Source organism: Cebidichthys violaceus, unplaced genomic scaffold (assembly GCF_023349555.1).
Source record: "Cebidichthys violaceus isolate CVI_PGR_0920_01 unplaced genomic scaffold, fCebVio1.0.p SCAF_14, whole genome shotgun sequence".
NCBI classification, from domain to species: Eukaryota; Metazoa; Chordata; class Actinopteri; order Perciformes; family Stichaeidae; genus Cebidichthys; species Cebidichthys violaceus.
Window position 1 is genome coordinate 7225002 of NW_027176307.1, and position 22447 is coordinate 7247448.

The following is a 22447-nucleotide window of genomic DNA, read 5'->3' on the forward strand; positions in this document are numbered from 1 at the left end:
TCAATTACTCACCCCTTGTTATCTTGAATTTTTTAAGAATGTTATTATATATATTCTCAAATAATCTAAAAACTGTGTAAATTCTGAATGAATGAAAGTAAATGGGGCATTTAACAACAGTACAACTATATGAAACTCTCACATGACTTATGCAGTACAACCCCAGACTCTTATGTCCATTCATATGCTCACTACCTCCCAAACACATGCATCTTTGCTTAAACCTATTTGAACACTGTATGAACAGAACTCACTTGGACGAGGGGGGTGAAGTATTCTATTAAGAAGCCGATCCTGCACACATTCTGAGTAAAAGGATAAAAAATGATTTAGTGCTTGACTCCACAAAGTAGCATAACGTTTCTTATACCAGGTACCACGGCACTTTGGAATGACTTAAGGGTTATACAAATAAAACACTGTAATTCTGCCTGATTGTACTCACACAGAAACATAGAAAACACAACCTCATCAATCTCTTCCTAAAGCACCATCATCTTCACCTCATTAGGAGAACAAACACCTTTCACCCGATAAAGAAGGCTGCATGGTGGCTTTCATCTTAAGTATTCAGTACAGTAAGTGTGAGATCTACAGCTGCAAAGAGTAATCGGTCGACAGAAAATTAATCAGGAACTATTATGATAATTGATTAATTGTTCGGGTAAGTTTTCAAGCAAGAATACCAAAATTCTCAAAAGTCAGAATTTGCAGCTTTTCCTTGTCTTACATTTGGTTTATTGACTATTTTGGGGTATGGACTGACAAAACAAGACATTTCATGTCCTTACTTTGGGCTCTCGGAAATTATGATGGAAATGTTTCACGCTTGTCGCCGAAGTTTTATTGACCAAATGATTAATTGGTTATTCAAAAATAGAATCTGCATGTCAATCAACGAAAATAATTGTCACTTGCAGCCCTCGTGTGCTCAGATGCAGGTTGCACAGAGCTCTAATAACACGCAGAAACGTAAACCAATTAGTTCCGCCATTAGCCAGTTTCCAGTGCTATTTAACGACATAACATGTCAACAAGCACTTGAGCAACACTTCAAAAGAGACTCGGAAACAACATAACTAGCCACGTCATATTCTTGCTTTTATCACACGTAATTTGAACTCAGCATCGGGACTTATTTTAAACTTTAATACTTAAAGCAAAGTGAGTGTAATGATCTTAAAAGTATGCACTTCTATGCAGCTTTTACCTTGGTGTTCTGGTTCTGTGGCCCACACACTTACTGAATGTTGAGTTCCACTGCTCTCACCAACCTTCCCAAATACTGCTAGACTGTATGCAGCCATTCTCAGGTGAGTGTCTGCTCCTTGCCAAGCATGCACTGACAAAAAGCTGAAGTAAACAAGCAACTGGTCCAGACAGTTCTCAGAGGTGGTGGACCACCAGAGCTAAATAGCGAGTCAATATTGGACATCTCCAACGGAATGCTCATGTTGATCCGTGTCTGCTGGGTGTGTAAACATGTTCACTAACGAGCCAGTGCTGTGTCGGCCTCTGTGAGGGTGTTTTGAATCATCAGAGGGACCAGCATTGCTATATGCAGCTTTAAACCCACACAACAAACAAAAGTAAATACCTGTAGTTTGTCTTCACCGTTCTTAGCCAGGCTGCGACAGGCTGCATCCAGTTCCTCACCCATGGAGGTGAGGACTGCCTCTCGCTCTGCTTCCACCCGAAACACCTTCTCCTCCAGCTTAACGAGCTCGGACTCTGAAGCACGTCTCCTCTCACCCGACCTGACCTGTGGAGGATAGGAGAGAGCCGAGCAGCGGTGGATTCCAATTAGCCATCGCTGTCTGCTGTGTTTAGTTATGTTATTTGAATCTCACAAGACAGTAGAATATTAGATATTAATTACAGCACGTTCTCTGTAAATTAGTGGAGAAATCCAGGTCTGCTTGTTACAAGATTAATTCTACAGTCGACTCGATAATACATGCAGAAAGACAGACACAGCCTGGGCATCAGAGAGCCATTCACTTTCCACTCACACAAACAGACTAGTTAAGTTTCCTCCTCTGACCTGCACCGTCAATAGTTTCAGGGTCCCTAGCAGGACACAGACGCTCAATATGTCCGAGGCACAGGAACCCACTGATCAGTGCTGCCCAGGGACTGTGGATCATTAGCCTGTCTCTGGGATGATAAACCACCCATGTTACATTAATAAGAGCCCCTATTCCCATTCACCCAATTTCACATCAATACATGGATCCCCACAGAGCCCCATGCGACTTATCAGGGGCCTGTGAGAGAAGTGAATAGGGTTTCAACACTTCATCTGCTGTTGTAAAACACTGGGGACATACTGATAGGGCCCCTTTAAAAATAGTGCTGATTTGGCAGCACTTAAACCTTTCGAACCATTGGTAGGTTTATATGATCACATGGCCTTACAGTTATCCTAGATCTGCCAGGAAGGAAGCGAGGAAAGCAGTGTCTTTAAAATGTTGACGTGATGCTTCCTGGAGCGGTCATACTTTATCCAGCATTTGTTTACAAAGTAAATACCTTTCTGACCGCTGCATGAATAGCCAGTCCTTTACACTAGAGATGCATGATGTGTTACCTTTACATAAACAAATGTCTGGTGTTTTTATCCTTGTGTGCAACATAAATGGCTTCAAATAAGGTGCCAAAGTTACAATATGAAAGACACATTCAGTGAAGAGCATGGTTCTATTAAAAATGGAACGGCTGCTGATCGTACTCATGTCTGCAAGTTTAGTTGTCTTTCCTGTCAATGTCCTTGGACTTTATCTGCCATGATTAATTAGAATCAGCATAAAAATGATTGGAAGTTTCGCCGCTTTCAATGTTAGTCAGTATGTTTGAAAAACTTGGCAAAAGGAGGCAGGGCTTACTTTGTCATCCAGTTCCTGTTTGAGTAGCTGGTACTTTCTGTGGAGAAGTGTGTGCGCCTCGTCTTTTGTGCTCAGCTGTGCTGCCAGCTTATCACACTCATCCTTCATCCTGTCCAACTTGATACGCAGCGCCCCGCACAGCTCCTTGTCTGAGGCTGCATCTGCCTGGTAGAGAATGGTGTGTTTAAGGCCAATAATCTGAGATAATAAGGACTGATGGGTTATCTGCTGCAAAAAAGATCTACTAAAAGCAGGCTGCAGTTTGTTTTTCTGTAATGTTCAAGTGCTAAAATATACAGGGAGAATGATGACATAGTGCACATACATTTTCAAAGTAGCCATTCTTTTGACATAATGTGGATCATATGTACAGAATGCCAAATATGCCAGTGAACCCTAACAATTTGTAAAAGATCTTAAGTCAAAACTAGCAGGTACTGGGTGAATTCACAATAAGGTCTGACATGACATTCTGTGCCGCACAGAGAATATCATGTAAGTGAGCGGGTAAATGCCATTCCAAGACTCTGAAATCAAGTCAAATCTATCTCAAATGCCAAATCTAAATCCTTAATTCATGTCTCAGTCCAGCAGAAGCTTGCAAAGGAAAAGCCAGCCTCAGACATAAGCTGTCTATCTACAATGATCATATCACCACACACAGCTGAAGATATCGTAAAGTGGAATGGACAACAATGGCTGAGGACTGGGAGTGACAGGAGTGACACAAACAAAGACAAAAACAGAACTGCTGGAAGTGAGAAGAGAGAAAAAACAGATGGAAAATGCTAAATGAGAACTGGAGGGAGGCAGTAAGAGAGGGATTAAGACAGAGGGAGACAGCGAGGGAGAAGATAGAGTGGAGAGGGAATCAAGAGTGAGAGGACAAGGAAATAGGAATATTTCTAGCTTTTTCTGACAGTTGACTGTATCAAAATCGTAATACAGGCCTCTGGCTATGCTATGTGAATATTGGGTGGGCTTCTTAGGGACATCTGCAGCACCCGTAGGCTGGTACTTTAAAACATTCTAGCAAACGCCCTTGTCCTTACCGCGCTGGGAAATGACACCATTACAATGAGCTATGTCAGATATTAATGCGCTAATGGGCTAAGCTCAACCGTATCAGGGAGGACCATGCCCCTTAAGAAACAATGTACCCGGGAGGGCTCATCATTGGAGATACGGAAGGAGGGAGGAGGGGAGGGCACAGGGGGAGGAAGTCAAGTGGAGTCCCCTATCTCCTGCACTGCCTTGATGAGACTTCTGAGGTCTGATATGGGGGTTTTAAATATTCACGCTTGGAGCTTTGGAATGGCCATGAGGATCCACGGGGGCCCACACACCATTAGGAGCTCAGCTATCCTCCATTCACCCGCACTCAGAGGACAGAACTCAGGCCAATGAGGAAGATTACTCCAAATGAGGATTTTGTCTGTGTCTCGCTGAGTCGGAAATACGCCAGATGTTGAGTGGCTGAGGCACGTTACCCTGTGCTGAATTCGTAGTGTGTGCCAATGATACTCTAAATGTCACTTAGAGTGTGGCACTCTGTGATCCGTGCCTAGGTGCAAAGACAAAAACATCTCTCTTTGGTTGGTTATGACCTTGACATCTCAAAAGACTAATCAAATCAAACGTAAACTGCTGTGTCACACATGCACACAGCACAGTGCACAGAGGAATAGTACCTCATTGATCCATCCTAGGGGCAGCTACTATACTATACAGCACCCTGGGGTAGTATAGTAGCTCCCGTCGGAGGGGCACTGGAAGCAATATTTTTTAAGGGGCATCTGTGTTTTAATGCCAGTTTAGTCCTAAATTCAAATACACATTTTCACAATTGTAGTATTAGACTTGATCTAACCACCATCATATGAAGCTTTTTCTCTGAATTGTTTACACACAGCGTGCTCCTCTGACCTGCAGCTCTGTCGCTGCCTGGGCTTCTTAAAGCTTTTGAGGTGGTGAAGTGAACATGTACAATAAGCCACACAATAGAGAGATTTATGCCTGATCCAAAGTGTTTTCTGTTAGTTTTGGTTTTCCATCCTGAGGAAGAGCAGTGCACAGCCGCTTCTCTAAACTTTGTCTTATCCAGAGAGTCCCAAACCAGGTTCTGTGTCTGTCAGAGAGTTTGAAGGGAATACTACTACAGCAGCAGAGCGCTGAGCAATTACTTAATGCACATCACATTAGACTAAAGGGAACATTTTTGTCTTGAAATATTATGACATTATTCTCGTAATATTACAAACTTTTTTTCCTCAAAATATTACAACACAGATATGTGGGTTTTAAAGTTTTAAACATGAGCATAAATCTTGCTGAAACTCATATGAGCTGTCCAGGGGTTTATAAATGAATGAATATGAATTCATGTATCATTGAGGTGAAGACACATGCACGTTTAAAGAGGTTACTTCAACAGGCAAGACACAAAAGAGGAGGGAAGACTAAATCATGCCTATATGTGTTGGCTCAGCAGATAAAACATAAATACTTGAACACCATACAGAAAGAGTGAGAGCCTTACAACGAGGTCACACTGGACGTGGAGGTGCTGCAGAGTACTGCGCTTTGTTTCGCAAGCACTTGTCTGGCTGTTCACACCAAAAAAGCAGAAGAAAGGGACGGAAAGTCAAACAGTGGGGTTCTTATTTATCATTTATCAGAGATCATGATACTACTTATATCCTATGAAACATCAAAATATCCAAATAATACACTGAGAAAAAAGAGCAGACGCCAAAACTTGGTGAAGCTGGCCAAGTATCACGGGCAAATCGTGACACTTCCACTGTGAACCTGGCCTTCCTGCAATATATTTTGCATTGTCACCTACCTCCTGAATTAAGTGTTTTCCTTTACATAAATAAAAACATTTCCACCATAAATTGGTGCATAAAAATTCACCAGAAAGCAGGAAATGAAGTGTTAGACGCTCAACATTTCCTAGGGGGAAAAAAAAAATCTACATTGCTTGTTGGCTGCCTGGGAAAATAATGATAATGATATTCCAACTGTCCAGTTTCATCAGATCTGTTATTTGGCAATCAATTACATGCTTTTTTTAGTGATATAACAAAATAATAATCAACACTAATGTTCAGGGGAGACAATTAGTCTACATTGTAATGAATGCGGTCAGTAGGGACCTGGAGAATGGAACAGACTGAGAACCACTGGTTTATAATATACAATTATGTATTTAATCAGTGGCGGGCCGTGTATTTTATACCTGGACCTTCAGCGCTGAATCACCTCCTAATAACCTCATTATGACGTCAGCATGACGGGATGCTGCGTCATTAATGGACAAAAAAATAGTCAAACTCAATGTAATTAACACAATGACATGAACAAACTCACAAGAACTATTCACATATATTTATATGACAACAAAGCAGGTAGAATAACATAAAACCCAAATAACACGATTCAACAGGCCTCTGCACATTCCAGCAAAACTGTAACGCTACTGCAGATGTAAAAACAAAAGCAGTTCACTTACCAAATATGCTGTTCACTTAAAGACAAAGTCCATCCTCCGTTCTTTGTTTACAAAGAGTTTAACACCATGGTTGTACAGTAACGTTACATCAATGCGGTTCAGTTCCAGCCAGAGGTCCTTCTTGATTCATGGATGCCAGTGATGACAGTCGAGCCTCCCCAGTTGTATTTCTTGAATACGTTTTAATGAGTTTGTCCGCTCGACAGAGGCAGTCAATATTGGGATTGTCACCGCCCAACATGCCAAAACGCTAACAATTTTATATCACGTATAAACTTCTTACATATCTTTAAACTGCAAAGAGATTCACTTGTAAGTCTGAAGGCCTCCGGGCAGATTTTTTTACTTAGAGACAGCATAGGGGTGAAATCTGATTGGATAAAAGCTCTACTTAAAACAAGCTGCGCTTGAGGCAACTGAGGAAGACAGTAGCTATGCAATGAGATAATAAGCTAATGGGAGAAATATTTAGAATACATGTAGTGTATTTATGAAAAATAATTAAATTATGAAATAGCTATAACTTTGAGATTCTGTCTGACCCTGACGGCCCACCACTGATGTATTATCAGAACGGGTTGGGTCAGTGAGGATTGATTACACATGCGCTGTGTACACGACACTTCCTGTTGGCCATCTCACTGCTGCAGAAAGTTATCGTGCCTGCACACCAGAGACTGGCTCTCTTGTAATTTCAACATAGCTTATTCACTTACCAGCAGCTCTAAAGCTTATAAACACATCTTGTTCGTTCAATATATACAAAAACTGAAGTGACTATGACAGATGCCTGACTATTTCTTGGCTGGGACCAGATGCCAGGCAAGCAGCAGCTGGTTCCAGACCTCTGGACAGGGTCAAGCTAGCTGTTTCCAGCCTTAATGCTAAGCTAAGCTAAGATGGATGTTGGTTACAGCTACATATTTACTATAGAGACATGAGAGACTGAATCATCTAACTCTAAGCAAAAAGCAAATAGGTCAATTTACCAAATGGCAAACTCTTTAACTGCACATTTCCTCCATCGAATAAATAGTACTATTTATAGAAAGTGCTTACCTTAACCTCCTTCAGGTGTGACTGTATTTCATCCCTCTCCTGATGGCAGAGCCTGAGCATGTCCTGCACTTCACGATACTTATTTGTCCTGCTGTCCTCCATCATTGCCTTCATGTTGTGCAGTTCTGTCTGATGCACCTCTCTCTCCAGCTGCAGCTGCTGCCCCAGTGCGGCCCGCTCCTCCTGCACTGCTGTCAGCTTGGCCTGGAGGGTCTGCTTGGAGCTCTCCTCCTCAGCTAACCTCTGGATCAGCTGAGCATGGGCTGAGGTCGTCTGCTTTAAGGCGGCCTGGAGCTCGGCCTGTGTGTCCTGGTCCCTCTGGCACCGACGGGCTTGGGTGTCAGCCCTCTCCTCCAGCCTCTGGTTCTCTTCCCTCAGTCTTGTCTGGGCAGCAGCCAGACGCTGAGCCTCCTCCTCCAGGGCAGCGGAGGCCTCCCTCACCTAGGGTTAGAATCTGTTAAGAGTCTGATCAAAGCTCTTTTAATGACTCTGTAGCTGAGGTGTCATTATGTTCTTGACTTTAACAACGGTTCATACTGAACATGACAAATTGGTCTGCCAAAAGAATTAAATCAAAACTCCAGCCATGCCTGTGGTTAACTGGGATTCGTGCATGAATGCTCATGTGCTTGGAACCACTAAAAATGCATTTCGCAAAACAGAATTGATACGTCTACCGTTGCACAACTTAAATGCTTGCCGACTACTAAAGGTGTCATCATTACATGACACACACAGCATTCTTCATGGTGGTAGTGTGATATCGTTTAATTTCTACCGCAGCGCTGACTGTTGTCATTTTTGAAAAGACAAGTCAAACTGGTCTCCAATCAATGGACTAGACTTGCAGCCTGATGGAACGATAAGATTTCTAAATGCTGACCCACAGTCTACGGTCCTACGAGTAAAACAAATAACATGTCTTTTTTTGTGTCCCTAGTGAGTTGAAAGATATTTCCAATTTCTGGATGCTCAACCTCCCGGATTTCTTGCTCCAGTGATAACTGGCGCTGACGGGTCTCGGACAGCTCCACGTCCTTGCGGTGGAGCTCTTCTTCACGCTGGGCCAATCGCCCTAGGATCTCAGCGAGCTCCCTGCGGGTCGCCTCAGTCTGCTGGCTCAGCGCCTTCAGCTGGGCCTGGGAGCTCTCCTTTTCCCTGGCTGCCTGGAGGGAGAAAGACAGAGCAGGGGCAAAAGAGGCAGAGAGTGTGTGTGTGTGTGTGTGTGTATGTGTGTGTGTGTGTGGGGAGGGGTGGGGGGTGGGTTGAGAAGGGAAATGAAGAATGACAAATGAAGAGGAGGCGGAAGATGGTGTACAAAAAGGAGCTCTAACAATAATGATGAGAGCAAGAGAAAGAGTGACAGAGAAACATATGCAGTAGCAGCTCTTGCACTGATAGGAAAGCGCTCGCTCTCAGCTCTCTGATAAGGGACAATGGTCAGGTCTGTTCAAGGCAGATTGCTTCTAATACTCTGGCTTTGACTGGAATTTGCAAAGACTTTGCTGTAGCTCAGAACCTAATCATTTAATTGAGCACTTGATTCTCTCCCCTAATTCATTAAGGGGGCAGAAATGATTTTGTAATTAATTTGCGTCACGTCAAGTAAGCCAGGTGCAAGTCTGTCCGTCTGTCTGTCTGTCTGAGAGGAGTGAGGCTGCTAACAGAGAGTTTGAGGTGATTCATTCACTTCAAATGGAATGGAAATCACCGGGAGGTGACTTTCAAGCTAACAATCATCGTCAGCCTTTAATTATTCAACAAAGCACAACCACTGTAAGGTACAGTAAAAAGGTACTCAGACCACTTTACTTCATATTTGGTTATATAATTATTAAGCTATTAAAAATACAATATTCAAGAGTTCTCATCCGACTTTGATACAAAACCCTCTATGCAATTCAGATAAAACAAAGAATGAAATCAAATGAACAGAGAAAGGCATGCATCCAGAACATTTCTCCTTACTTATTGGTGTGTTTTAGGCATTTTCCTTTCATATCTTTCTAAAACTGAGACTACTTTCCTTCTCTTCATTATAAGAGGACTGCATGTGAACCACATACATATGGATTACAACCGATATGTGTTCATATCTCCTCTCAATCATTACACTTCAAAGGTGCTGCTTTTGCTGATTGTGCAGTCCATTTCTACTACAAAAGAACATGGAAGAACTGGACCAGAAGAACTCACAGTTTATCTGTATTTGTGATAAGAGGGTGTTGATTTATTTTCTCTAAAATGTTGGGGAGTAAAATGAAATGCGCTCCGTACTGTAATGGAACAAAAGAGGGAGGCCCTCAGAACACAGAGCTGCTACAAATATATGAAATATAGCATCTGTGTGAAGGTGTGTAAAGACTAAACCCAAAGCAGATTGTTTTTTGCGGCACAATTACATACAAGACACAAATAGATGTGAATTTGCGCAACACAAATGCATTTAGACTATCCTGACTTCAGCGAGATTCAGAAATGGAGGACAAACTTCTTGGCGTCATATGAGGTCACTTGGAGCTCAATGACTCAAAGTCTGTAGTACTATACAGGAGAACAATGTTATGAACCCAGACAAGTCTATCTGGGACTTCCACCACACATACTGTATGAGGCGGCGATAGTGTTTATTTCGGTCATGGTTAATGGCGGAAATAAACATTGCTAAGTTATGTGGTATCTATGGACGTGAGCCCCTCTTCCTGTCCTCCCATTGGCTGTTAAGGTGAATGTTCGCGAGTTGAGAAATCCTCAAGCGGCCGTATTCGCCTGAGTAACGTGAGGCGAAAGATCCGCTTCATATGTGGTCCGAACACACCTTTAACAGAGTAGAAACTGCTGTGTCACTTTCCTACGTTCTGCGTATCCCTGATGCCGGTTGTAGCAGCAGATTGCTTCCACCTCCACTGATGCGTTCTGACGTCAGAGGGTTGCAGAACCTCAGGGAGTTTGGCTGAGATAAGTTTTGTTTTATTCTCGCTGCCAGGGGCGTCGCTACCAATCAGTCTACTGCTGGAGCTGAGAAATGCATTTCAGTACAAACATTATTGATTACATCACTTTTTTAGAACACACTGTCAAAGTCAAAGCAGGTATGCATGAGCCAGAGTCCACTGTTCAGTGAAGGCAACAAAGAGTGTTTGTTGACGTAGCTGCCAGCTGGCTAGCTTTTAGCCCAGCCAGCAGCAGCATTCACAACCTCTGAGACAGAGCTGCAGTAGCCCACCAGCACCGAAAGATACTGAGTCAATAAGCTGCAATGACATTCACCACAGTCTGGATTATGTTAAACAGCTGAGAGTTTTTACTTCATTCAAAGTGAGCTGAAAAGAACAGGAACAAATCAAGCAGCTGACTAAGCAGTTTTGATTTTGATCTTGACACAGTGCTAGTTCAACTCTAGCTAATGTATAATAATCATAGTTTTGCTTTCCTGTTACCGATGGCATAAGTTGGTTTATTGAACAATGTAACTATGTACAATCCATACTGTACATTTTTCATGCAGGCTGCTCAGCGGCTTTACCATCAAGTAACTGATATAAAATGCTGTCTGCACCATGAGACAAACGTTCAATATACTTGGTGCTGAAGTGTTTTTAGTTTGAATAGAGTAAAACTACCGTAAACAAAGACTGGACATCCAAATACATGGAGGAAAAATTTTGCTTTTAGAAGGCACATCATAAATACATACAGGTCAAATAAAATTTCTATAAAATGTGCTGAGGTGACCTTTTTATTTATTTACTTTTCTGTTCTTCTAGGTGGGTGTACCAGTGGGCGCGGTGGGTGGGACAGGTTTGTTGTTTGTTTGTATACGTTAACAAAAAGCTGAAAAACAATGGAAATATTAGTTAAATTACATGTTTATTGTATTCTCTGTCCAATATCCAATAATATTATCCAATATTTCCAAATAAAAAAATAAAAAAGTGCTTTCCTGAAATCTGGACTTCTTTAAATCTAGTTAGGTAAAAACACCACAAGGCAGAGAGGTTTTTGTACCTCAACATCGCAGAGAAACAACTCAATGGGGTGAAGAAGCAACAAAGGCCGAGATATCTCAACTTTTAGTCCCTAGTTCTGTTCAAAGTCCAAAAACCTTACATTTCCCATAATGCAACTCAAAAGCATCTTTCATTAGATCTCCCCTGCTTCCCAGAGGCCAACATATTTCAAACCCTGCACCTCCAGATTGTAATACATTCTTTCTTCATCTTTTCTGTTTTTATGGAGTCTCAATGCCCAGCTGAGATAACTCTAATTTTCCTCTCTTCAAATGTAGTACTACAATTCCACTCGGTGCACTAATAATATCTTGACATACAGCAGGTCAGTCCACTTGACTCAATGAGTTGTAAAGATGAACTAGTTTCACATTATAAAGATCAGCAGTTCCTTGGCCACAGCTGCTAGTGTAGGCTGTGGTGTCAGAAGTCCTGTAATGCATAAATGTGCCTCAACTGACCTGTGAGGTCTTGTCAGTGTGGACTTGAGCCTGGGCGCTCGCCTCCTCCAGCTCCTTCTGCAGTCTCCTGCACTTTGCCCTCCACTGACGCACAGCCTCCTGGGCCCTGGTCTTCAGTTCATCTCTGCTCCTCGTGCTCTCCTGGAGCAAGGCCTCCGTTTCCCTCCTCTCTGCCTGCCCTCGGCTCTGAAAATGAGCCAATGTATAAAAAAAAGTGTACATTCATTCTCTATAATCTGAATCAGTATTTTTTTAAACATGCCAATGCTGAAAGGTCTAACAGGGCTAATTCACAAGGATCTCATTACTGCAGCTTTACAGTGTCTTTACATTGAACCTGTGGCTCAGAATGAAACACTGCACACAGTATGCTTCCAATTCAAATGGTTACTAGAACAAGCATCCTTTGTTTGGAGTCCTTGATATAAATCACCTATACGCTGATGAATTACTGTGAGACGCAATAACCAATACCTGCATCTCCCTCAACTGTTCCAGCATGCGTAGCTGCTGCTGTTCCCGCCGTGCCAGGTCTGATGACAAGTCCTGGTATAAAGAGAGGAGAAAGGTCAAGGACGTGTGTGTGTGTGACTACTATTACTGCTAATGGGAGCAAAAAGACAGACAGGCGGGAGACAGGGAGACATAGGGGTGTGGAGGAATGGGTTTAGGGCAACGGAAGCAAGAGAAAAAGACTGATTTCAAAAGCAAAAAAGCAAATAGGTATGAGAAGAAGAACAGTGAAGAGAAGTTATTATGGGCAAAGAAGAGGGCCAAAGGCAGAAATGTCAAAGAAGAATGAGACTGTCGTGCTGCCCACTATTGGATTATCTGCAAGGCTGGTCTGAAAAGTAGTCTGAAAAAAGAGTTGCAATGGATTAACTTCATTCTCCTCCACAAGAAAATCACAATCACTTTGAAGTCTCCAGTTTGATTGAAGTCTCAAGTAAGGGCAGGTAAAGTCAGCCTGGTGCCGTTCAGGTATTTATACTGAATAAGACAGCCAGTTGGGAGTATTAGTCATAGACTGATTACTCATAGGCCTATTAGACTGTATATAAATTCAGTCACTGAGAAATTGAATCCTCCGCCCTATTCTCCTCATTATACTCATTTACCGTTAAAATGAAACATTTCCAACGTCTATTTTTGATCTTGACATAAAAACCATAAGAGACGCCCCAGGTGATACATGCAAACACCTTCTTCATCTTTTAACACCTACTCTGCAATAAGGGAAGCGTGGGAGTTTAAACACATTTTTGGTGAAAGAAATATCAGAGATTACAGGAATGTGCCAATGCTTTAAAGTGCAGCTATTTCTACTAACATTTTATTGATACCCTGCACAGCCTTGAATACCCCTGCTTAGCAAGGGAATATGTTTTGTTTTTATGTCTTGTTACAGTGATGGAAGTGACACAACGCACCAGTTTGCGAAGGACAAACGACTGCCGGATGATTTCTGATTTCCTATTCCGACTGTCACTTCATCTGACGATTTTAAGAGGATAAAGGGGCATGGAGTTGGCGGAGGATGCAACCACGGATGAGAGGCAACCGACAAACTGAAATAACCCTGCTCAGGGTGGAGACGCCCACAGGGACGAAGTCCAAAGCATGCTTCTGGTGTGTTCATTTGCACTCCAGCGGAGACATCCTGGGTGCATCTATTCTTACGGGTATTCTGCAGAGACCGCCACATGGATGACAAAAGAATGACGTGCAATGTCTTCTCTGAATCACTGATGTTATAAGCTCTAGTAGGATTTGTATAAATACCCACAATCACACAACTTGTCCGATACACACCTCCACCTGTAAGCTGAGTTGGACCCTCTCCTTCTCCTTTCGGTCCAGAGTCCTCTTCAGTTCTTCGACCTCGCTTACGACCGAGACGGTGTGCAGCTGTGCTCGCAGCTCCGCCACTTCTTTCTCCAGGTTCAAACGATCTATTCACATGAACACATGCAGGCACATAATCAAAGTGTTGTTAGGATTGATCTCTCTACATGTGGAGACAAGAACTGAAGAAGAAATACACTACACACTGCAACATCTTTTGAATGAGATGAATATTTGAGCATTTTGACTTATTTTCTAACCTTGCTCTGGAGGGGCTTATACGCAAGGCTCACATGTCAATCACTTCACTTGGTCACATGGGGCAGACCCAGAGTTGGCAGACGTGAACAGAATATAAATGAAGTGATAAATGATGTGAATGAAGCAAAACTGTCCGTGACAAACACAGACGCTGATATACAAATACTATTGTCACTAATGTCATCATTAGGTATTTCACCATATTTTTTACAATCTATGTCAAATTCAGATTTAAACCTAAACCATATTTAGTATTGAACTACTATAGAACAATTTTATAAGAATCTTTCAATTTTAAGCTTTCACTGCTATTCAAGGCCCTCATAATTCAATACCATTACAAAAAAACAGTGGGGCATTGACAGGGAATATTTTCACTACAGCTACTCCCAATGTTGTCTCTTAGACATGCCGGTTAAATGGATGGGTACTCATTTAACCTGCATCCTAATCCTCTGTGTCTTCCTGTTGATGCTCCTTTCCCTCACCTCCACAGACCAGACTTAGATTCAGTACCTGCGCCTCTCTGCCCACCATTCCACTCCTCCCTGAAGGTGTGGTTGCCGTGTGGCTGAGAAGTCTTCTGCTGAAGCTCAGTATTCTCCTTCCTCATCCTCAGCAGCTCGCCGCGCATGTCCTCCACCTGGGGGTCGTTGGCCGTGTAACAGAGAAAAGACATGTGAGTGTCTCACAGCGGGCCAAACGACACAAACGTTTTCTGAGAAGATGCTGCCCTGATAACTGCTGAGGTTTACTGTACATCTGCATGTACAATCAGGTAGAGAACACAAACACACTAACTAACCTGTTGAACAAGGGCCTCTCTGCCATCCTCAGACTGTTCAAGTAGTCTTCTAGCTCCCTCCAGTTCCTGCTCCAGCTGAGAAGAGCATAACAATGACAAAGTGAGGACGACACATGATGAGGTAATGTTCTGGAAACTGATGTGGAGGTAGCAGGAGCCTGGTGTCAAAGGTTCAGAATGAGCATTACCTATAATGTATAGCATCAGGTGTGCAGAATTCACAATGTACACTAATTGAGTTCAAGGCACAATTATGACACCATCAGGATGTTTAAATATTGAATATTCAGATAAAAAGTTTGTAATTAAATAACTGCCTGAGCAAGAATGTGAATCTAACTATTACTTGAGTAAAATGATGAAGGGAAAGGAAGGAACTTTATTAAGGCAAACTGTCATAGCACTAAGTTCAAAATACCAACCAAATGTTTTTACTTTCTTTTTTAAACAAAAACATTTTTAAACATATTAACCTTGGATTTCTCCCGGCCTGCTCTCAATAGCCTGGCTGGGACTGCCTCCTCTCTCTCCTGGGCTTGAACCTGGCGTCTCCCTGAAGTCTACAAAACACAAAACATAGGCCACAGCATGCATCATTATAAGAGCACACACATACGAGTAGAGTAAGAATGCAACACGAGAGTGCTATTACATCATGGCATACCCCAATCTCATCTTCTTGGAACAAGATAGTGCCATCATGGTGGATTTGTACAAGAGCTTAGATCCCACTCAATCCCACTCACTCTGAGCGGGCTGCGATGATGAATTACCGGCTGCTAGCAATAACATCTACCCAAGTGACTCATCATCTATTTGATTCACATCACAGCGGGCCCATCGGTGGGGAATAAATGTGCCCTCTGCTCTCCCTCCTCTCCTGCTCTTTAGTAGTAAAAGGGATTATTTTCCTCTTCATGTCCTCATGCTTGTTTATTTACCCTTAATTTTTGGACAAATGCATGATTTCCCATCACCCTGGGCCCTGCTGGTGTCCCATTAGGGCACTACGGAGGAGAGGGATGCAAATGAATTGGTAGCTACCGTCATTACAAAGTGTGTGGAACAGTGTAGCTCCCAAAGGTTATCAGTGTGGATACAGCTACACAGTGCCCCTCTGTGGTGTACTGATAAACTGCAGCAGGCAGGAGAGACGCAACAAAACGCTGTCCTCAAAATAAATGGTGTTATTAGAAAAATGAACAAACATTATGCGGATGATGTATAATAAGGATGATTTGTGTCGCTAAATGGAAGTAGCAACATAAGAGAGCAATAATAGATAATGAGTTATTTATTGTGACTGTGGGAATCTATTGACTTGGAGTGAATCTAGCTTTGAGTCTACTTCACTAAAGTGCACCTAATGACACACTCGCTCAACTATTAATGCTTTGAAACCAGTGCACAGGTAAAAAAAAACATAAAAACACGATTGGCATGAAATGTGGGAAAGTAGCAGTTGCTTGCTTGGCGGCCATGTGCACTGCATCCAAGTAATTGCCTGGCTGTGGTTTATAGTCTCGTAAAGAAGAGCAAGAGGGCCAGGTGACATAGTGGGAAGGCTGTTTTAACAAACCAGGGAGGACTGCAGTGCATCAGAGAGAGAACCCTTCAATGAAGACAATGAAGTGACCCAACAAGTGCGGAGCAATCTCTAGATTTGTTGATGCTGTTTTACTTTGATAGCCTATTGTTACCTGCTGGGAAATACAGAAGTGTCTGAAATGTTTCTTCACGAAAATAGTTTACCAAAGTTGCCCGAGAGAAAAATGCTGCCTCAGTCCCCAGGAGGAGGATTTTGTCTTTGACACTTGCACTACTGAAGGTTCCAACTACATGAAAAGAATCAGATCTTGTGCATTTGATGGGATCACATCAGCCAAGACACCAAATTGGGCCAGGGCCGTAAAGTGGGAGGGCAGAGGCCCCTTCCGGACCTCACCCATATTCAAACTCAGCCTTCATTTAAAATTTGGTGACTGCATCTTACAAGGATGCAACACTATCATAGTGACAAAACCTGTCCACAGACAGGCCTGTCAAAGTACTAGAAACCTCCTCTGTGGTAGTTCCTCATACAGCAGGTGTCATGTGTCGCAATGATGACTCACAAAGTGACTGGTAAATATGAAAAACCTTGTGTCTAAATGTGTGGAAGATTATTAATCTCAACGACAGTTGATGGTTTTCTGTGATCTGCTCCGAGGTTATTTTTGTGAAAAATAATCACTCAACAAAGATCACTTGAGAATGTTTCAGCATTCATTTCTTAATGCCATTAAGATTGCATTTACACGTTTTTGTACCAAGAGAAGGCAACCAGAAGGGCTTAAGATATGTGAGCATATATGAGCATTCATAAATTGTGGAATATGTCAGGGGTCTGTGTTTTTACTCAGGAATAAACATGTTGTTGCTGCTGCTGCTGCTGCTGCTTGTGCATGGGTAGAAAGTCTGATGAATTGCTTCATCTGGATCAGCAAATTTCTCACAGTGAAAAAATAAATATATTTCACTGAATTGCTCGTAGTATTAGTAAAATGATTCATGAATGCAGTGATGACTGCTTGACTAGCTGGTCTAGTATACAATCAAGCTTTGAACTACAGTAAGAGCGTCAGACCAGTCACTAATAGTTCAATACGACAATCAGTCTTTCATATGGTAAATGGACTGTACCTGAATAGTCTTTTCTAGTCTTGGCGACCACTCAAAGTGCTTTAACACTACATATCGTCATTCACCCATTCACACACTGGGTTAGCATCCGCCTGCCATCAGGACAAACTAACATTCACATTCACACACCGTAGGCACAGCTACAGGAGCACTTTTGGGCTTAAGGACACATCGACTAGCGGAGCCGGGGATCGAACCGCCGATCCTGAAGGACGACCCTGCTCTCCACTGAGCCACAGTCGCCCCCAGCATCACATTAATGGAACACATAAATAAACAGTGCCAACATGATATCTGGTATGTTTATCCTGCCATGTCTGCATGACATTTGTGATGACTGATTTTACTTTGCTTGCCTGCTTTATTCTTTCATGTGTATGTGTGTGTTAGTGTGTTCATGACATATGTTTATTTTGTCTGTTGTAAAGTTATGATTGTCATATGTGCTTGAACTGTATGTCTGTTCCGTAATGGGTTTTCATAGGTTTCCCTTTATTTATGCTCTTCTATGTGCTTCAATGTTCTTTTGTCTGTTTTTGTGAAGTGTCTCTTTATTATAACATCAATCTGCTCAGGTACAGCAAATTAATGTGTGTTGTCTCTGATAAATAAAGTTCAAATGAAGTATTGTTATGTTCCCTCCATTGAATGGTGTGCCTTCATGTTGCCTCTGGATTATTCTTCGCCCTTCTCTTTGAATGTGAGGGAACATGACAGTGTCAACAGGGAGGTGTTGGATGGAGGGATAACAGCAGTTGAGTGGTGAGGTGGAGTGTCACCTCCTGCAGTTTGTCAGACATGGCCGCCCACTGGTCAGGCCTTCTCTCTCTCTCCACGCCACTTTGCTCAAGATGCATCTCTCTCTCCAGCTCTTGCAGACGCCGCTCCACACGAGAAGACCCCTGCAGACAGTGAGAGGGAGTCGTCTGAGGTCACGCAAACATCACCGGTGCAGGGATGGCAGCAGGATATGATCAATGAGACGACAGGAAATTAAATGTGGGCGGCAAAAAAATATATCTTTTAGAACGGATGCAAGTATTCCTTGTTTAATCAGGAAACAGCACACCCACCTGTAAAAAGCAGTTATTACCTTTATCTTGACACATCCAGAGACGTGACAAGATAAAAAAATATGAAACATGTTGGAGAAGCATATATGTCAAAGTAGTGATGGTGAGATGAGGGGCCACGTACCTGGAAATTATACTGAAATATTTGCTTAAGTTGGACTTCACTGAAGTAACATTTGAAAAAGAGGACTAGCCCTTTAAAACACTAAAGTCACACAATAACACAACCTAACCGATCTTGCTTTGCTTCCATGCTGGTACTCCTGTCTGTTTCTCCTAACAGGACGTGCAGGCCGCCATCTTCTGAAGGTAATACACTGACTATGAATTAGCACCTCATACAACCCCACTTCAAGAAATCCAAAGTGTCCCTTTAAAATGAAGTCCACAGAGCATGCTTAAAGAACTGGTGGTGAAACACACAGCTACAACTCACTGAGGCCTGTCTCTGGGAAGTTGTCGTGTTGTCTGTGAGGCTCTCCATCGCTCGCCTGGTGTCAATATCAGACCTATAAAAAGCAGACAAATATTCACACATCAGAGTTTTGAAAAATTCTTTCCCAGGACATTATTGATCAGAATGTGAATGCATAATGTGATGCCACTAAAAATAATTATGCCGCTTCAGATGTAAAAATATAGTGGATCAATTTGGTGTGGTCAGCAGCTCCGGGGAAGAGAGATGTGCCGCCTGCCTTTTCACTTTCCAGTGTCGTCTCTTTACGTCTCTCATGACACTTTGAGCACTTTCTCATCAAAGACATTTCAGAGACCCAAAAAAGTATACATTTGTTTTCAAAGCTAAAGAAAAACTTTTTTTATGGACAGTGGATGTAAAAAATAAAGATCAATATGCAGTCAGAGCCCAGGCCAAAGTTAGTGAGGAGAATAATGTAGAAAATCTGTGGGAGGACTAAAGAGGAGACTGCATAAGAGTGTGAATTACTTTAGCAGTGTGTACTAAACTCCTAAAGCCTTATCCAAACATTCAACCAGTGTTACAAAATAAAAAATTCAAGGACAAGCAGACTTTGTGCTACACAAATACACTTTTATATTATCACTATTATTCATGCTACTTGTTACTATGGTAGGTAACGAAACACCAGTTGGAGGTTCAACTTAGTTCTAAAAATCCCCATGTCTTATAAAAAATGACAGTGACTGGGGAATTCAGTTGTGTGCTAGCCAATGTGCTATGTGGAAAAAAAAAACTAGAGTTTACTGTATTGATGTTCAGACTATACCTATTTCTCTTGAGGATTTCTCTATCCAGGTCATCAGACAGTCTGTGCTGGTCACAACGCAGATCCCTCAGGGACTGGTGCAGAGTGTGGATCTATATGGGACCGCCACAGATAGATACAGAAGACAAAACATTACATTACATTACATAAGCAAAGCAAAGTAAAAACATTTGCAATCACTACCTTTACGGAGATGCACATTTATTTCAACCACTGTGAAAAGTAGAATGAAAGATAAATAAGGACTCCTAAACACAATATATGCCTAAATACTGCCATGAACAAAACCTCATTCAAAGAAAATATCATCAAGCCCCTTCAAGATTAGCATCATATCAACGTTCCAGACGTGCCCTCTTGTGGAAACTTTCTGAAACTGCATGACAGTAACAAGTGGCACTGATTGGTAGTTGGTTTGTCTCCATTCATACATCGTCTGCTGACAGGCTGGCGTCCTTAAAACGAACACTGGCAGACTGAGACCTCCGCCTCCTTCCTGGAGTGCCTGTATAGTCCCTCAGTGGAGAAGTAGGGTAGAAACGCTGGCCATCTGAAATTACAGATCTGCATTTGTTATAAAGTGTTAAAGAAGGAGGCAGAGAACCAAACACAACATATTCAAATATTTTTTCTCAAATAATACATTTTTCATGTATTATTTCTGTGTTATCTGCCTTCATGTTCCATCTCTTTGCAAATGATCCAGAAATATGACTACAAAGAGTGGGACAGCTAACAGCATATCCTTTCTTTACTCCATACCTGATCCCGAGCCAGCCTCCAGGTCACTGGTATGCAGGGTGGAAGCTGAAGCTGAAGCCCCATTGGATCTGCTCACCCTCTGTGTCTGAAGCTGACTGATGGACTCTTCAAGGTTCTCCCTGAGCTGGTGCAGGGGAAACAAATCTGACATAAAACAACAAACTAGTAAAACTATTAATTGTTTAAAAGCATTAAGAAGCAAAAATAGACATGGTAAAAAAAAAAAAGAAAATAGGGAGAACAAATATCCAGATGTCCACATGTGTGTGTGTGTGTGTGTGTGTATGTATATATATATATATCACATACATAATCATGTCCCTGAAAATATCTGGAGAAGGAATGAAATCCAAATTTAAAAAAATTGAATGATGACTGAATAAACAATGAGATAGTGGACTAAAAGATAACATAAATACTGTCACTAGGGACTCAGCTCGGTATGGTATTGTCTCTGAAATGTTATGGATATGCACATGAAATCCCATAACAGGTGTCTGACCAGTGCCATGGCTTCAGCCTGGTCATCTGTATGCTCCCGGTAGTGGCCCAGCATCTGGTCTACTTTGGTTAAGTTCCTACTGGTGTCCTGCAACAGAAAATACGCTTTTAATACATGATTATATCGATACGTTTAGGTACAAACGCAAGCCAAAATAAACACAAAGAACCCAAAAGTACAATACGTGTGTAGGGAAGCTGGTGTACTTTGGAAAGTGTCTGTCTCATGAGGCAGAACAGAATACCTGTAAAGTGCTCGCCAGTGTGCTGATCTTCTCGGAGATGTCTGCGGGTCGACCCTCACCTCCAGTCCCGCTGGCTCTGCCCCTGTCCCGGCCAGGTATGCGGTGGGCTTCACGCCCCCGAGGCCTGTGTCCCCGGGTTAGGGTCCTGTCGTATGAATCGGACCCACTGGACGTGTCCATAGTTTGGCACAGAGCAGGTTTACGGTGGAGGCGACGAAAAACGGCTGACTAGGTAAATCGGACGATTATCGACCTAGCTTGGTCTGCACAAAACGCTAGCTGTTGACTGCAACGTTAATCACATTAACGAACAAACTGGGCTGCTTTTGAACTTTTTTTACAATAGATATATTGGTCATAGCTAGCGGAAATGGGCGCTTTGTCATCGTTGCCTTCGCAACCCGTGGAGACAGAAAGCTATCTGACCAGCAAAGCGCTTCAATTCAAACCCTCCTCCCAAACATGTTGCTGGGTACTGCTGAGGGTGATGCTCCAGCTGGCTAGCAACAAGTGGTCAGCCAACTACTATGAACTTTAGCTAGCTAACCCAACGTTAGCCAACTAATGTAGCCTGATAACAACGCTGTGAACACTGCAAAACACTCTATAAACCCAGCGGAAACCGAGGGAATGATTAGTACCGCTTTAACTACGTTACATGAGCTCCGTTGGGGTTTCGCTTTGTTGGTAATAGCTAACGGAAGAGCAGCTCTCGGAGTTATCGTCAGGTTACCGTGCTATGGCAACTTGAACTAGCCGCGTCTGAGCAGGAAAACAGCCGTTCGCAGCAGCTCCAAGGGACGCCGGGAAATGTAGGCTGACGACCATGGAACAGTGTGAGAATCCATTATTTGTGAACTACATTGTCCAAAAGTGTGCGTTAGCGCCAGTGTTACCGCTCGTCAGTTAGAAAAGATACGAAAAAAAGGAAAGAAAATAGGAAAAGAAGGGAATTGTTTCTTGCACATGAAAAGCAAAACTGTTACTAAGAAAAGAATGGAAAATAAAATGGAAAAAGCTATATAGTGAAATGGACAGTTTATGTTAACTGACTATAGTTGCTACATAGTATTGGGCATAATTAGACAACTATA

The 22447-nt window shown here is 42.4% G+C and overlaps 1 protein-coding gene across 5 annotated transcripts in view; it reads right to left on the minus strand.

Moving 5' to 3' along the window:
• LOC137871066 (centrosomal protein of 128 kDa-like) overlaps positions 1 to 22076 on the minus strand; it is a 39673-nt gene extending 17597 nt beyond the window's left edge. For 2 of the 5 annotated variants that reach the window (XM_068708646.1, XM_068708648.1), the window contains exons 1-18: positions 21354 to 22076; positions 21110 to 21196; positions 20608 to 20731; positions 20277 to 20395; positions 19846 to 19937; positions 19035 to 19107; positions 18305 to 18427; positions 15317 to 15403; positions 14844 to 14918; positions 14555 to 14681; positions 14038 to 14052; positions 13745 to 13884; positions 12407 to 12478; positions 11933 to 12118; positions 8439 to 8627; positions 7462 to 7902; positions 2886 to 3050; positions 1598 to 1762 (exon numbers count right to left, since the gene is read on the minus strand). In XM_068708646.1, the coding sequence (XP_068564747.1) occupies positions 1598 to 1762; positions 2886 to 3050; positions 7462 to 7902; positions 8439 to 8627; positions 11933 to 12118; positions 12407 to 12478; positions 13745 to 13884; positions 14038 to 14052; positions 14555 to 14681; positions 14844 to 14918; positions 15317 to 15403; positions 18305 to 18427; positions 19035 to 19107; positions 19846 to 19937; positions 20277 to 20395; positions 20608 to 20731; positions 21110 to 21196; positions 21354 to 21533 (2460 nt within the window). In that variant the 5' untranslated portion in view covers positions 21534 to 22076. Of the gene's footprint in view, positions 1 to 254; positions 306 to 1597; positions 1763 to 2885; positions 3051 to 7461; positions 7903 to 8438; positions 8628 to 11932; positions 12119 to 12406; positions 12479 to 13744; positions 13885 to 14037; positions 14053 to 14554; positions 14682 to 14843; positions 14919 to 15316; positions 15404 to 18304; positions 18428 to 19034; positions 19108 to 19845; positions 19938 to 20276; positions 20396 to 20607; positions 20732 to 21109; positions 21197 to 21353 lie in introns of all 5 variants that reach the window. The other 3 variants (XM_068708643.1, XM_068708644.1, XM_068708647.1) reach the window with 3 other exon arrangements.
• Between the last annotated feature and the right edge of the window lie 371 nt (positions 22077 to 22447).